We start from the raw sequence: 14,944 nt of genomic DNA on the forward strand, positions 1-14,944 counted from the left end.
AAGCTATAATTTTGTTTCACATCAAACAGCCTAGTAAATATTGTACTTTCATGACCAGGGGCCCGTGACACAAAGCTTAGCAGTCATTGTACATTATTTTGTTGTTATTGCATTGATGACAATGTACTGTTGATCATGTACATATAAATCAAGAGTTCAATTATTTAATCGTTTACTTTAGTTTGTGTTACGGGATCCTGAACATTAAAGTTATTTGCCCTTTATCAGATATGCATAGAAAAAAAATCATGCAAAACATTGAGTAATTGGGTTAATTTATTATGTCATAGCTGTGTAACTGTAAAGTGTAATTTTTTTCCAGTGGAATATATGTGTATGATTTGGCTAGTAACACTTTGTATTGTATTTAGTGATTTATAATTTTGGATTAGTAGATATTAACACTGTCTTTCTACCTTGGTTCTTTCTCTCTCTTGTACATCTATTTGCTTGATTTGAACACGTACTTTATATAATTTGTTGTTTCTGATTTCATATGATTTGTAGTGTTTTTTTTTATTGTGCATGTTTTATTGACCCTATAGGGGGGCAGAGTCCTGAAATAGACGCCCCTCCACCGCAAATGCCTGGTAAGCACGCTGTATCACCCTTAATCTTTTTGTATGCACTCCTTATTAAAGCCTGTTGATGCAATTTTCTTATTTTACATCTGATTTTGATGAAATTTTCAGCGTTATGCTAGTTTGATTTTCCTTTATTTATGCAAATCAACATTTTTCTGGGGTGGACTTGACCTTTAAAGGCAAAAACTAGGCATATTGTAAGGGGAAAAAAACACCATCTAAAAGCAACAAATTGGGATAAGAAAAATAATAAATAAATGATATCATGAGAAATTGTCCAGCAAGTGGTGGTGTCCAAGGGGGTAACTGCTTGTCCAAAGGTTAAAAAATGTAATTTTGCTTATACACATCTTTTCTGTGTAAGCATTGGGGATATGTGTGCTAAATCATGCATGCCAACTAATATAACTAAATATAAGGAACATGTCAATAAATTTATTAATTTGGTTGAGTAGAATGGATTTTTTAATTATTACTCTTTGATGGAAACTGAGGATTTTGTTTTACATTTGATCAGGTGTATAATGGAAAAATTTGCTTGAACTTTGCTCAATATTGACAGCATGTGTTAGTTCAATGTGCAGACATAAAGTTGTTTGCCATGTACATGTAATTTTGCTGAGATGGGATTTGTGGTACGTGTGTGAACAAATGTAAATAGTTGGTTTGATTATGTTTTATTTTTTATTGGATCGAGTTCATGGCAGCAAATGATTGATTAATTACATAATTGATTACTTTTTCGAAAGATTAGTACAAAATTTTGCACCAGAAAACAGTACTAGTCTATCCCCCCCTGCCTACACACACAAAAAGACTTTCTTGTGTATCTGACTGAAGAATTAGTGCTTGTTAGTGGTAATGTCATTCCAAAAATATATATATTTACTTAATTGTTTGTGGTGATCATTGCTTTTCATACTCTTTTGGGTCTGATAGCTTGCTTCAGTTGGCCATTCTATCGCTTAAACTGTTTAAATTCATCTCATGTCCTAAATATTCTGTGGTTGGTGGCTTGGGGCGTGAATTAATTCTCAATCATTGGTATTAATGGCACTTTGTCAGAGTCGTACCTATCCTGCAGGAACTCGCGAGCAGATTTTCATTTCCATTCCTAACACTTCATCAAAGACAAGACAACCGGGAATTTGGGAAAGCCACCATGAAATGATGCATAGTTGCTTTATGGAATTCCCACTATTAAAAAGATGTGGCACAGTCTTCTGACAAGGTGCCTAATATTAATACTTGTAGGCAATTTGATTCACAGCTTTGTGAATATGTTGATATGCTTTTAAATAAGACTGATTAGAACATTTCATTTTCTTCTATGCTTTAATCATACCATTTCTAAGTGACTGATAGTGATCAGTGTTCTAATGTGCAAGCTAATTAAACCAATGAGCCAGTGGATTTACATTTTGACAGATGTAATGACTGTAGGAGACTTTTCATGTATTTTTTAATACAATAACCTTTCTACTTCAGTGGATTTTCCCAAAGTAGGCCTTCGATGTCATTGAACTCTATGCATTTCACCTATCTAGATGTCTTGCATAACTATTTCTGTACATCCATCGCCCCTTCTGTCGTAGGTTCCCTACCTGGTTCTGGATCTGTAGTTGGTAGCATGGCTCATATGGCTGAGTACAATCCTCCAATGGGTCTAGATGAATGTGAAGAGAATATACCACCCATTCCACAACAACAGCCATCCTTTGGGTCTGTTAAACAAGGTAGGATCATAGAACCAGTGCATGTGGCCTTTGAAGAATCCTTAAGGCCTTCTTATCGCTGTAGATCACCTCATAGTCTTGTCCTCCTCAACTCATTGAATAACAACATCCAATGGGAAATTATCAAATAGGGGGAAAATATAGATATCAAAAGAACCCTTGTGTCTTTGTGCATGTGAAATTTCACGGTTCGTCAACCACTTCCGCTGTTGTTCCCAAATTTGCTAGCCAGAATCTCCTTTAAAAAGCCCTGTGTATTTGTGTAGTGCTAATGGTTCAGATAGATTTAGCCAAACACCATCATTTGTTATTGCTTCTGCCATCATAATAGAATTACCTGACTTTATGTTTAATGCCACCTTATCCGATCCTTGGACCCTCCTGCTCCTTTTCCACCTTCTTCATCCAGCCTTGCCTATGCCACGTAACACTAGCCAGGAGTTCCGACGCATTGCCCACCAGCAACGCTCCCAGAGTCAGCAGAGCCTAGGTTCCTTATCAGGTTCACAGGTCATTCACAGGACACACTACCAACAGCCACCACAGCAGCAACAAGCACAGATCATCCAGCAGCAACAGTTTGGAGCCGGTAGCAGTGCTGCCGCTGGACCAGGGCATAGTGTCAATGGCAACGGCAATGCATCGGGTAGCAGTGGATCTAAGTACATCTTAGGAGGAGATAGGTTAGTAGTTACTTTCTCTTATGTTTGGTTTTATTTTGGAATAGGGGCCATTCAGTAGCATGTAAGATAATTTTTTATTATCCTTTGTTTTAACTTGTAATATGATTATGTATTATTATAGATTTTATAGTATTTTGATCAGTTGGATGATTTTTCTTTATAGAGATATCCATGTATGTATATATGTATTCATATAAATTTTCACCCTGGCATTGGAGATATTAATGATCATGTAAAATGATTAGATTCATTTCGTACTACAAAAATTACTATTCATCATGTCAACAATGCCAAGCGGATAATGCAGTGGTTATGACACTTCATTTGCTCCTGCTACAATTGCTACAGGTCTAATTTTGTCTAAAATGCTGAGCTGTCAAATAGTATGGATTTTCCATATTTAGTATTGAAAAATGAGAATAGTCCTACTGATGGTTTCATGCAAAATACTGATTTCTAAAGTTTCTGTTTAATGTTTTCTATGGTATTTCTTTGAAAATACTGATTTCCTCACAAAAATACTGATTTTCAGCTTTAAAATACTGAAATGTTCTTGTTCATGCTGGTAGCTCTGAAGGTTAGGGTTGCAAAAGGGTTTATGTTAGGTTTAGGGTAGGTTATAGTGTTAAACACCGGGTTGAAGTTGGTCTTTTGATTAGTGCGTGGAATTTAGAGCGGAGCAGTTGTACACAGAGCAAATGTCATGGAACCAATGCAGAGACATGTAATGTATGCTTTTCATACTGCATTTCCTTAACCCCATACTATCCTTAACCCTGGACTATCCTTAACCCCGGACTATCCTTAACCCCATACTATCATTTTTTCGATTCACACTGTCTTTCTTAACCCCATACTATCATTTTTTCGATTCACACTGTCTTTCTTAACCCCATACTATCTGCTCAACCGGGGTTATTGCCTTAACCCCGGACTATCCCTCAGCTCTTGAAAATTGATGATTTTTACCATACAGAACGTGATTAACGTGCAATTCGACTTCTGTGATTGGCTAATGCTTAGCCCCACTTTCCTTAGCCCTGTTTCGTTTTCACATTGCATCTCTTAGCACTGCAATTGTGGTGCTAGCACCACAATAAGCCGGCTAACCCTGCTTTTTTGTAGGGCCAGATAGTACCGTACTATTTACCGTGCTAGCCCACCTTGCTAAAACGTAGTGTGAAAACGAAGTGGGCTAAGCTTTATAACCCCTGAAAATTGGTGGGGCTAAGATCCCCCCTTAGCCCCACCAATTTGCCAGGGTTAAGGACAAAATGTGCAGTGTGAAAAGCATATTAATTAGTTATCAATGTCAAATTGTCAGGCAATCTGAATTAGAAATTGAATTATCAGCTTTATGAAATGGGGTTGAGATTGCCACAATTGATACAGACATGATTATATTGTGAGTAAAAGTTTAACAATCGATCAGTTATTCATTGAACTCTTTTATCTTTCTTTCTTTGCAGCACTTTTGAAAGGATGTCCTCCCAGGAGTCATCTGGTTCGTTGCTTAGCAATGCATCATCCGCCAGCCAGCATTCCAGCCAGCAGGGAGCAACGTCATCACATCCGCCATCATCATCCTTTCCAACATCCCCATCACAAGGCATGGTCACCTCTCATCAACCTACCACTACCACCACTACCACCGCTCTCACTGCTAACCCTAACAACATGCCTGCTTCTTCCGCCAAACCTATCATCACCTCCTATCGCCCTCTACCTCCTCCTCCTCTATCTCATAGCATGCCTAATCAATCACACAGGTCATTCCCGCACCCCTATCGTACCCACCGCTCCTGCACGCACCCCTTGATGCTTCTGCAGAGGAAGTCCTTTGATTCCTCCTACCCTCTGCCCACCACCTTGCCATCCTCCACCAGTGCTAATAAGCGTGTCTTGCATGCCTCTTGTTCCGATACCACCCTCTCCACCCTGGGGTCCCACCAGTCGCTCGTTGAGGAGGCAGGGGCGACGGATATAAAACCTGCTGCCGGTGTTGTCAACGGCAACAGTCTGACAAAGAAAAGGAGAGGTTGGTTGGAGGCAGCTCAGACACTTATCATTTTCCTCTATTAATCTTAAAGAGATCACACCAATAAAAAAAACATGAATGAAATAATACTGGAATCTTTTAATCCCAGCTGTTTACAGATGCATGATCTAGCCAGAATGGATAAAGGATGGGTTTGGTCCACGCTTGTTTCTTCATCCCTTTATACATGACTAATTACCCCTCTTTCATTGTTTTAAAAACTTAAACTTTAGATAATGTTAGTGAAATATTGGTTTACTGCTTTCTTTGAGTTGCATAGACACATGTATATCTGCATGGTTAATTGAAGTTGAACTAACATGATTTAATGAATTCCAAAGTTCTCAGATTTCTACATATAATTTATTTACATGACCTAATAAATGCCTGCTTTAATCTTTAAAAAGTGAATCATGCTCATATTCTTCTTTTAAAGGAAATAAAATTGAAAGAAAGGAAAGTAGATAAGCCTGAGAGATACAAAATGAAGTGAAAAATAAAAAAATATAGAGTGTAAAGGAAAGTGAGAGAGAATGGGTAACGGGATTAAAGAATGGAGAAACTATGCATATTAAAATATATGTATAATCAGCACAAATAAGTTTCAAATCTGTTAAAGCAGTTGAAATTTCCATTGAAATACCTCAGTTTTTAATTATTTTGGTCCCAGGCTGTTTTGGATATTAATATATGTGTTTCCTGAAATACTAAACGCTCCTGAAACATGGAATAGGGCAAAAATGTCAGATTACACTGGTGATAATAAACAACCTTTTACATTAGGAAACATAAAAGTCACTGAGAGAGTGACATTTTCACAGGTAGCCGATCAATGTGAATTGATGCATATGACGATCACTACACTACAAAGATTTGCATGTCAGAACAACAATTCAAGGCTAAGCAATTGAACCCTTACCCGATCCAAATGATTAAAAAAAGGTAAGATTGAAATGTTACCAGTCACTAGAAATGATGAAACATGAAAGAAAATGACTATTTAGTTATCCATCTATTTTGGTTTCTTGGCTGTCCGCTTCAAATCTGCACAAAAATGACTGTAACATGTGAAGGTAGTTTAATTGCTCTGACAGGAAGGAAATAGGAAGATATTAAAAGTACATAACTACTTGAGACTGATTCACCTAGCTATTAGGGAACTAATGCATGTCTCTACAAAATTGATACTGTGAAATCAAACTTTTATAGAGATTAGAAATTGCCTTTCTTGTTCAAGAATTAATGGAAATAAAATAATATATGTAGTTTACTTCCCTTTCATACTTTTCTTTATTTGCTTCACAATATATAGAATTTCCAATTTCCTTTGTTCTGAACTGCATATGTACAGTGTTTTCAATTGCTGTGTATCCTTTCTATATCATATTAAATTGTTGGGACTATTTTTTTTCTTTTACTCTCTATGAAGCCTCAAATATCGTCGGCATTCACCTGAACCGTCGTATTAGTCAATATAGGTCAAAAAATTTATTTTGAGATTTTTTTTGTAGATAATGAGAGGACAAATCCTATTCTATACATAATTAAATTTCTAGGTGGCAATTCATTTCAGTTTCTGAGATATGAGGTGATTTCCATGTCGATGCCATACAAATTGTTGATAAAATTAGCAAATCTCATAGGAAACGTGTAATGTAGCAAAGCAAACAACATCTGCGTGCACTTAATATGCAAATGTGCGGTCAGCTAAACCATCGTATCGGCACTGCATTGACTTTGCACATGAAAGAGAGATACAACGTTTTGCTTAATCACGTGCATTAAAGTCGTGGTCAGGGTTGTTGTACATGTATATCCTATGGCGGTTTGGACAAGGAAAATCTAAACTGCTCAAACCGAAATTAAATTAAAAGCATGTAGCTCTTTTGCAATATTTCTCTGATTCTTGGTTTTGTATAAGATTAAAGATACCAATGTCAAGCAGTTGTCTTGGTGTTTCCGACCATGTATTTTTCTTGCAATGAATATGCTGTAAGGCTGGGGGACAAAGAGAGAAAATTATAGGCAACTTTTAAGTTGGTTTCCTCTGAAATGGGTTTGCACTGTTGTATGAATGTGTGATATGGCAGTTCAAATGACTGTTGACGATATTAATCGGTTCCAAGTCGTAAGTTTAGCCCTGGGGTTGTGAAGTTACGGAACATTTTCTAAGAGCATGGAACTAAAATAAGCTACCATTTTGTTTTAACTTGTGTGCAAACTAAGATGTAATGTACTCTGTAACGCAATCTGAAACGTCCCTGGTAATGAACTAGGTGGCCTTATAAAGGAGTGTTTGAGCTAGCCAACCTTTATTCTAGTGACGATCCCTACCATATAAATATTGAAATGTTGCACCACTTAGAAAGAGTTATTATCATAAACTAGTTGAGTATTGGATCAGTGGCATGTGTTGTTGTGTTGATCTAGAGTAAACATGAATATGGATTACATGATAGATACAGATGGTTGTTGGTCCATTAGTGCTTTCAATGTCAATGCTTCATTACACTGTGCATGTAGTAGATATGTTCTGTTTAGTGGGTTTGTTTTATTTTGGAAACTAATTATACATGGATTCTTAAGCTGTGGGGAACACTGACTTTGAAAACTTGTTCTGCTTGTTCTGTACAAGTTAGTTTGCTTTTAGAGGAGATGATACTTACTTTTCTTCCCTTCCGTTTCTCTGGCCCGAATTCACAAAGGTGGTTTTGAAAACCCATGGTTGAATCCATGGTTTATGCAGATTTCCTGTATGAATTATGCTTATTTTTACCGCGTATATTAAAAAATGTCCAATGGGCGCTTTTGTCACATTGCTCCAAATTGATGCATGTTGCCATGGTTAAGTACAATATTTTATTCATGGGTCCACTGTTCTGAAGTAATGAGTCCACTCTTCAAACAGTGGACTCGTGAATAAAATAGCGTATCTAACCTTGGTAACAGGCGTCAAATTGGCGCACTGTGACAAATGTGCGCATCAGCATTGGACATCTTTTATACACTTGCCCGGTATGCACTAAATTAAAGTAATTTAAACAGGGAATCTTCATAAACCATGGATTAAACCGTGGGTTTTCATAACCACCATTGTGAATGGGGTCCTCTGTGTCTCTCTTTCTCTGTCCCTCTAACCCTTTTTTTATCCCCTTTCTCCATTCCTCCCTGTCTTTTTCTTTGTTCTCGCTTCTTCTATTTCTTGCTTTCTCATGTAAGTTATGAATAAAATTGATTTAACCGAAGTATATATGCTAATAATCTGCTATAAATTAGAGGAAAATTATTGAACATAACTACCCTGCAAGCCTCAACCTGCCAAAACATAACCATCATCACAAAGTAACTGCAAACCTGCTTCTTCACAGTGTATTTGTACTCATGTATGCAGTGAAATAAACAATTGCTTGCTTTCACTGGTTGCTGTGTACAACTTTAAATAGTCATTTTACTTAAAAAGTGATGTATAATATTCTTGAATTTATTAAAAAAATATATCTCTATTGCCAGTGTTGTTGGATATGTATCCCGGTTTGGTTTTTGAAAGAAATTTTCACATTTGTCAATACAGAGTCAAGTGAATATTCAAGGTATGTACTCTTTGAAACAATTATTAATGCAGATAATGTGATACATTAGTGGTCCCAAATGCAAGTAGTGTTCTTATAGAATCAGGGTCCAGTAACACAAAGCTTAGCAATGATCGTAGAACATTTTTCTACGATTGATTGAATTGATTACAATGTACAATCAATCATTAAAATGAAGCATACGATCGATTGCTAACCTTTGTGTTATGGGACCCTGGTCTATCAGATTAGTTTCCAATTTGATAATTTTCTTCTTTTTTGCTCTCTTTAACTTTTTTTTAAATTCAGATCAGCTAAAAAAGATGGGAATAGTGTCGTCAAAAGATGAAGAAAATGTTTCATCAAGCGAGGGCGATCAAACAGAAGGGAGTAAAAAGAAGTCTCGGTTACGCCTCCTACGGAAGAGCAATAAGCAAGATAAGGTTAAGACTAGTTGATGGCTGCCCAACATGGATATCAGCATATGGGACTATAATGTTTGTGTCGTGTCCAACATGGTTTTGAACATTTGGGACTCTACTCTGCATATATGTGTCCAGTACAATTTTCAGTACATGGTCATGTATTGCCTGCACTGCACCCATATAGTCTGACTGAAAATGGATGTTGGCCTAGTAAAGTTTTTGTGGTGAATGCTAACATGGATGAGACTGCAAGGGACTACATGTGGAAATTTTCTTGTTACATAGACTGAGTATCTACATATACCTGTATGTATGCAGTAAGGCATGGCTTCCAGCCTGAAGTTTGTTTCTTTCTCTACATGATTATGAAAATCATTGGAAGAACAACTAGAGCTAGATATTTGATCAAGTCAGAATGGCTAGATCTGAGATCAAATAGAATGGGTCAAAATGATAATAGCTGCCTGCATGTAAAATAATGCCAACTGTATCAAAGAAAATTTAAAATCAATGAATTCTTGTCACATTTCATATTTTGGTTTATTACAGTATTCGACACCGGCCGTATTAGATTTCGTATTAGAGATAGAAAATAGCTATTTGCACATTACTTTCACTATACCAATGCAATATCTTTAATGAAATAATACCTCATTTTGAGATTGTATTTTGATCTTTGCTTTTTCCTTCAAAATTTTGCACTAGGGACACATTGGACACATAACTTTGACATGATATACATAACCTGTTTGCATCTATTTGCACAATTTTTTAATTAAAATCACATATCCATTCTCTATTTCTATCTTTTGTAAACCACTGCATAGTATATATTCACAACCAATATGCTTTGAATAATGTGGCACAATGTGTTTTCCTGTGTCATAGTAACATTAAATAGCTCGTAGAACATATGCTGCTTATCAACAACTCATATTGGCTAAACACAATTATAATTGGTAGTTTTTTAAAGGAATGATAAAAAGCTTTGTATTGATGTAACTATCTGGAGAAATAAAATCACATTTCGGCCATCTTGGAGATTAGGTTTGTGTCTAAAGAAGTAAATCAATATGGTTTTGCTGCTAGTCCCTTGTACTACTTCTCTTAATTCTAGATCAAATGACTTTGGTAGAAATGTACAATGTCGGACTGTTGTAACCAGCACAGCAGAGAGCGGGGAGGGGTCATTTCTTAAAGCTGTCCATGAAATTATGCATGACTTTTTACAAATGACAGGACTATGAAGTGCCGAAGTATGGCCCTATGATTGCTCACAAGATAACAACTTAGTTCGTGTATCACGGCAACAATATGTTTTCATCTGGAATGTGTTTGTACAGTAACAGTTTTTATCATCATCAGCATACTTCAGTTGTGGCTAATGCAATTGAGACAAACGGCTTACTATGGGCCTCTTCCAGTCATTAATAATTTTTGCATAACATTGTAATCAGCTTTTTGAAACAGATGACTTACATGTAGTCATGAGAAGGAATCTTTGGATTAGAAATATGGAGAGAGACAAGAGACAGAAATTAAAATTAAAGATTGGTAGTGAAGGGACCCCCTTTCAATACCAGACATTTACTATTATGAGTGGTTTTAGAACAGTTCTTGTCCAATTTATGGTGCTCATTCTTTACTGTTTTGTTGTCAAAAGAGATATCCACAAAAAACCCTTAATGGGTGTATGCTTTTGCACATAGCTAGAAAACAGTAGTCTGGAGGAATTTGTAAGAAAATGCATGCAAGAATGTCGAGCTCTATACTTTTGCATTCAGATCGCATGTATAAGCATTGAGAACAAAGACGATGCCTTATATTTACTCAAAGTACTCGTATTTCAGCAATATTTCATATGTCAAAGTGTTTGGTTGATAGTGTGTGGAAAATCCAGATCATATGATATGTTGTTATCCTTTCTCATCCCCTCCTAATGATTCATAATAAGGAAAATTTACATTTATTTCTTTACATTATATTCATTATTGTCATTGTTGTTGCCATGTCAGAACATATTCCGAAGGCTTGTGATTTCAAATCATTGATTGGTCCAAGAATGACATGCACAAAATTGTGCTCATAGACCAGGCGGGCGTTTCATAAAGCTGTTTGTAAGTTAAGAGCAACTTTAAAAACGACTGGTGAACCTTTCTTCCTTTCTTATCATCAGTGACAATTTGATGGTGAATATCATTTACCAGAAGAAAGGATCACCAGTCGTTCTTAAAGTCACTTACAAACAGCTTTATGAAACGGCCCTAAGTACACAATTCAAAAGTGCGTTATACAGTATGACATACCTGATTCTGATTAAATCAAAGATAAGATAATTTTCAGGTACCAGTTCTGGTTTCAGTGGGCGACAGTTTAAGATCATATTCATGATATACTCTGTGCAGTAGTTCTTTAGTATTTTGTTGTTTTTATATATGTAGACAGTACATTAACTGAAATATATTTAGGTTCATTTGTAGGGAAATCAGATATAAATGTAGGATTATGACGGCTGATAGGCTTTTGAGTGTTTTAATGACGGAATTATTTCCAAAGCAATTAAAAAATGATTGTATAGTACAGATGGTACATGTATTGATTTTAGTTCCTTCTAGAATTGGTGTAAATTGGTATACTGTAATGGATAAGAAGGTAATAATAATAATAATTGATACATATAAATTTTATAGTTGGCTTCATCAAGTTACATTCAACTGCAACACAATGATTGTGTTTATACATGTAAATTGTGCCAATTTCTTTCTTTTATTTGTCAAACTATTTAGTATATTGGTATGTGGTTAGGTGTATTGGATATTTACCAATTGCTAATTTTTAAGATGGTCTTGTTGCTGGAATATTTCATATATCTCTGATTTCATGATGTACCGGTACTTTTTTCTTCTAAAAGTCATTTCCATGTTAACTTGATTTCTATCTGTCATAAACATTCCTGTAGATCAGGATTAGAGACATTTATTCTTTCATCATTCTTGTTTTAATGTGTTGTGAAAAGGGCATCATGGTGCATTTGTTCTAGTGTGATTAGATATGTACTTGTAAACTTAATAAGAGTAAGTGTGATGGATATATGCTCAAATAACAGTCAAGTTTTGTTAATTGATTGTCATCCAAAGACGTTGTGGTAATAAGATATGTTAGAAGAGGATTGGCAGATATGTAATTCAATTTTGAACAATAGAAAATGAAATGGTTACATGATCAACAAAGTTATCATTTTGAAGACTTAGAATACAGTGATGTTTTATTTCTAAAAAAGATTTGTTAGATTGACTGCACATCAGTAACAAATATTTCAGTATGTACATGCTTTATTGTTTTATGTAAATTTGAATGTTTTGTTTTATTTTAAACAAATGATTATGCCATATATATTCAGCATCACTGCTGTTTTAAATGTTGTGAGGTGTATGTAGTAAACAAGTGTTGAATATTTGAGTTGTATTTTCTGTTTTATTTATATTTGAACGTTTTATTTTCTTTTATACAAATAATTATGTCATATGTATTGAAGCATCATTGCTGATTTTATTATTATTGTGAGGTTTAACAAATTGTTCACTCTCGAGTTTTCTTTTCACAATTTGCATTTACATTGGTTATATGCATTCCGATTGAAGTGTTATGTGTTTTATAATTTTCTTTTTCTTTTTAAGTTTTTGTGCATATGTACTTTGTGTGAAGATGATGCTTATCAACAAACAAATTACAACAGAGTATTACAAACTGGATGAATAATCCTGAAAATAGTTTTATTTTGGTGAAGTATGTTACAATAACTGCTGTGCGGTTTCAGTTTTTAAAAGATTTTCTAAAATGATATATATAATTTGATTATTTAATTATGACAATGATGGAAGTGCCTTGTATTATTAGCTGTAGAATGATGAAATAATTTAATTTACCTCATATTAGCATAAACATAAATAAAGTTTGCAGAAAGGGTTTCTTTATCTTTCTTTGAGCTATACATTTTGGATTTTGTAATGATTTGACATTAATGGTAGTATAAACAGACTTTCCATGAGACAACAGCAGTGAAATTACTCATTTTTATGTTAAGATCTGTGGAAGTGCAAGTAAAACAAATATGACAGGTATCTAGCTTTTAAGCTCCAGTGATTCTTACTTCCTTTAATTTTGTATTGTCTTAAATTAAGCCCGTTTCTGACTGTCGCCTACTGCAGATTTTGACTTGTCATTTATTTACTTTATTTTATTTGATTTATATCTCATTCTGTAAGACCAAACTCGCATGATCTGTCTCTTAGGTCGTGTTTCTGTACCTAGTCACAAGGCCAGTCAATTAACATATTTTTAAAAATATGCCTTTTTATTGATAGTGAGGGTCTAAGGCTTTCTTTTATTGGTTGCACAAAAAAGTGCAAGATTATGACAAATTGCCAAGTGATTATAAGCTGCTTAATGCTCAATCATAGAATTAATGTTCAAGGTGACATCTTTTGATAATTACAATTTTATTTAATCTGAATAATGTAACTATCCTTATTTAATCAGCTTAACTTCTGATATGACTTGCAGAAGGTTTTCTTATTATGTTGGTTCAATTTTGTTCAAACTGATACGCTTATTATTTTTTACTCTTTTTTTTGGGGGGGGGACACATTAAATCTAATTTGCCATCCTCAACCCGGGGTTAAGCAGTTGGTTGTCTGATAAGGAATTAGTCTTTGGAATACCTGAGCACCATAATGACTGTCATGCCAAAGCTTGGGCAAGATTACAGAAGAGCACAAGAAGATAGCACCAAAAAAGAACCATTATAAACTTTGTAATCCCTATATTACGTTAGGAAGTACATGTAGTCATTTGATTGCCTGTTATTAACTTTAAAGGCAGTGTGATTTGAAAGCAAATAAATCATTCCACGTGTATATTTTATTTGTCAAGTTTGTAAAGACGATTCAGTATAATATGTCTTTAATCTTTTTTAATCATAATATGATGTTTTTCAATACTGTAGGGGAAAGGGTATATTAAGTCAAGGAAAGTAGCTGCAAATAGACATAATTTTGATAACTTGCCATTATTCCACAACAAATAGGAAAGCATACATAGTCCTAAAGGTAAATTTCATATAATTTGCTTGAGGTGGCCTTGAAATTTAGTGTTTATTATAATTGAATTGTTTAGTAAAACCATAATACATATATCTGGACAAGATTATGTCTTTGCCAGGTATCTTGTATTTAATGAATTTGAAGAAAAGCAGTTAATAGTTTACCCAGTTGGTAAGATAATGTATTCTATGAGTAACTTAGTATTTATTTGTCAGTGGCACAATGTTTAATAGGATACAAAAAAAAAATATGCTCATTGGAATTTGGGTCTTTAAATCAGGCAGTAATTGGAATATCTTGGTAGTATATTGTTTGCGTAATTAAATGGATTTCAAATGAAATGTGAACAATTCTTGGTTATAGAATATAAAATTTTAATGGATATTAATTCCCTTGTTCAGCATATAGTCATTTAGAATTATCCTTTCTTACTATGAATTTAGTGGGAGTAATACATGTAGGTACTATCTAAGGGTACTTTATATTCAAGCGATATAAATGAGATAAACATCATCTCTATGCCTTGGAGGATGAATTTTGATTAATACAATTAAATTGCAAAACAGCATTATCAGTATCAAGTCTCTTTATTGAAATATTTAGGCATTTTAATTGTTACATGTGTGTGTATTTATGTTTGCCAGTGTGTGTTTAAGTAATAGCTTGCCATTTTAATCCATTTTGTCCTTAGTCGTTCCAATCCATTTTATTCCTCATTCTAGTCTATTCTAACCCATTTTATCCTTTATCATTTCTTTTCAGATTGACTTCATTTTCTTTGTCCCCTTCTTTCCTCTCTTTATGTGT

The 14,944-nt window shown here is 34.7% G+C and overlaps 1 protein-coding gene across 4 annotated transcripts in view; it reads left to right on the forward strand.

Moving 5' to 3' along the window:
• Positions 1–14,705, forward strand: part of LOC121411980 (stromal interaction molecule 1-like) — a 63,965-nt gene extending 49,260 nt beyond the window's left edge. For 2 of the 4 annotated variants that reach the window (XM_041604894.1, XM_041604901.1), the window contains exons 10-14: positions 546–590; positions 2,180–2,320; positions 2,730–3,003; positions 4,473–5,041; positions 8,920–14,705. In XM_041604894.1, coding sequence (XP_041460828.1) covers positions 546–590; positions 2,180–2,320; positions 2,730–3,003; positions 4,473–5,041; positions 8,920–9,068 — 1,178 coding nt within the window. In that variant the 3' untranslated portion in view covers positions 9,069–14,705. The remainder of the gene's footprint in view (positions 1–545; positions 591–2,179; positions 2,321–2,729; positions 3,004–4,472; positions 5,042–8,919) is intronic. The other 2 variants (XM_041604914.1, XM_041604908.1) reach the window with 2 other exon arrangements.
• Positions 14,706–14,944: the final 239 nt, after the last annotated feature.

The sequence above is a fragment of the Lytechinus variegatus genome, chromosome 1, assembly GCF_018143015.1.
Source record: "Lytechinus variegatus isolate NC3 chromosome 1, Lvar_3.0, whole genome shotgun sequence".
NCBI classification, from domain to species: domain Eukaryota; kingdom Metazoa; phylum Echinodermata; class Echinoidea; order Temnopleuroida; family Toxopneustidae; genus Lytechinus; species Lytechinus variegatus.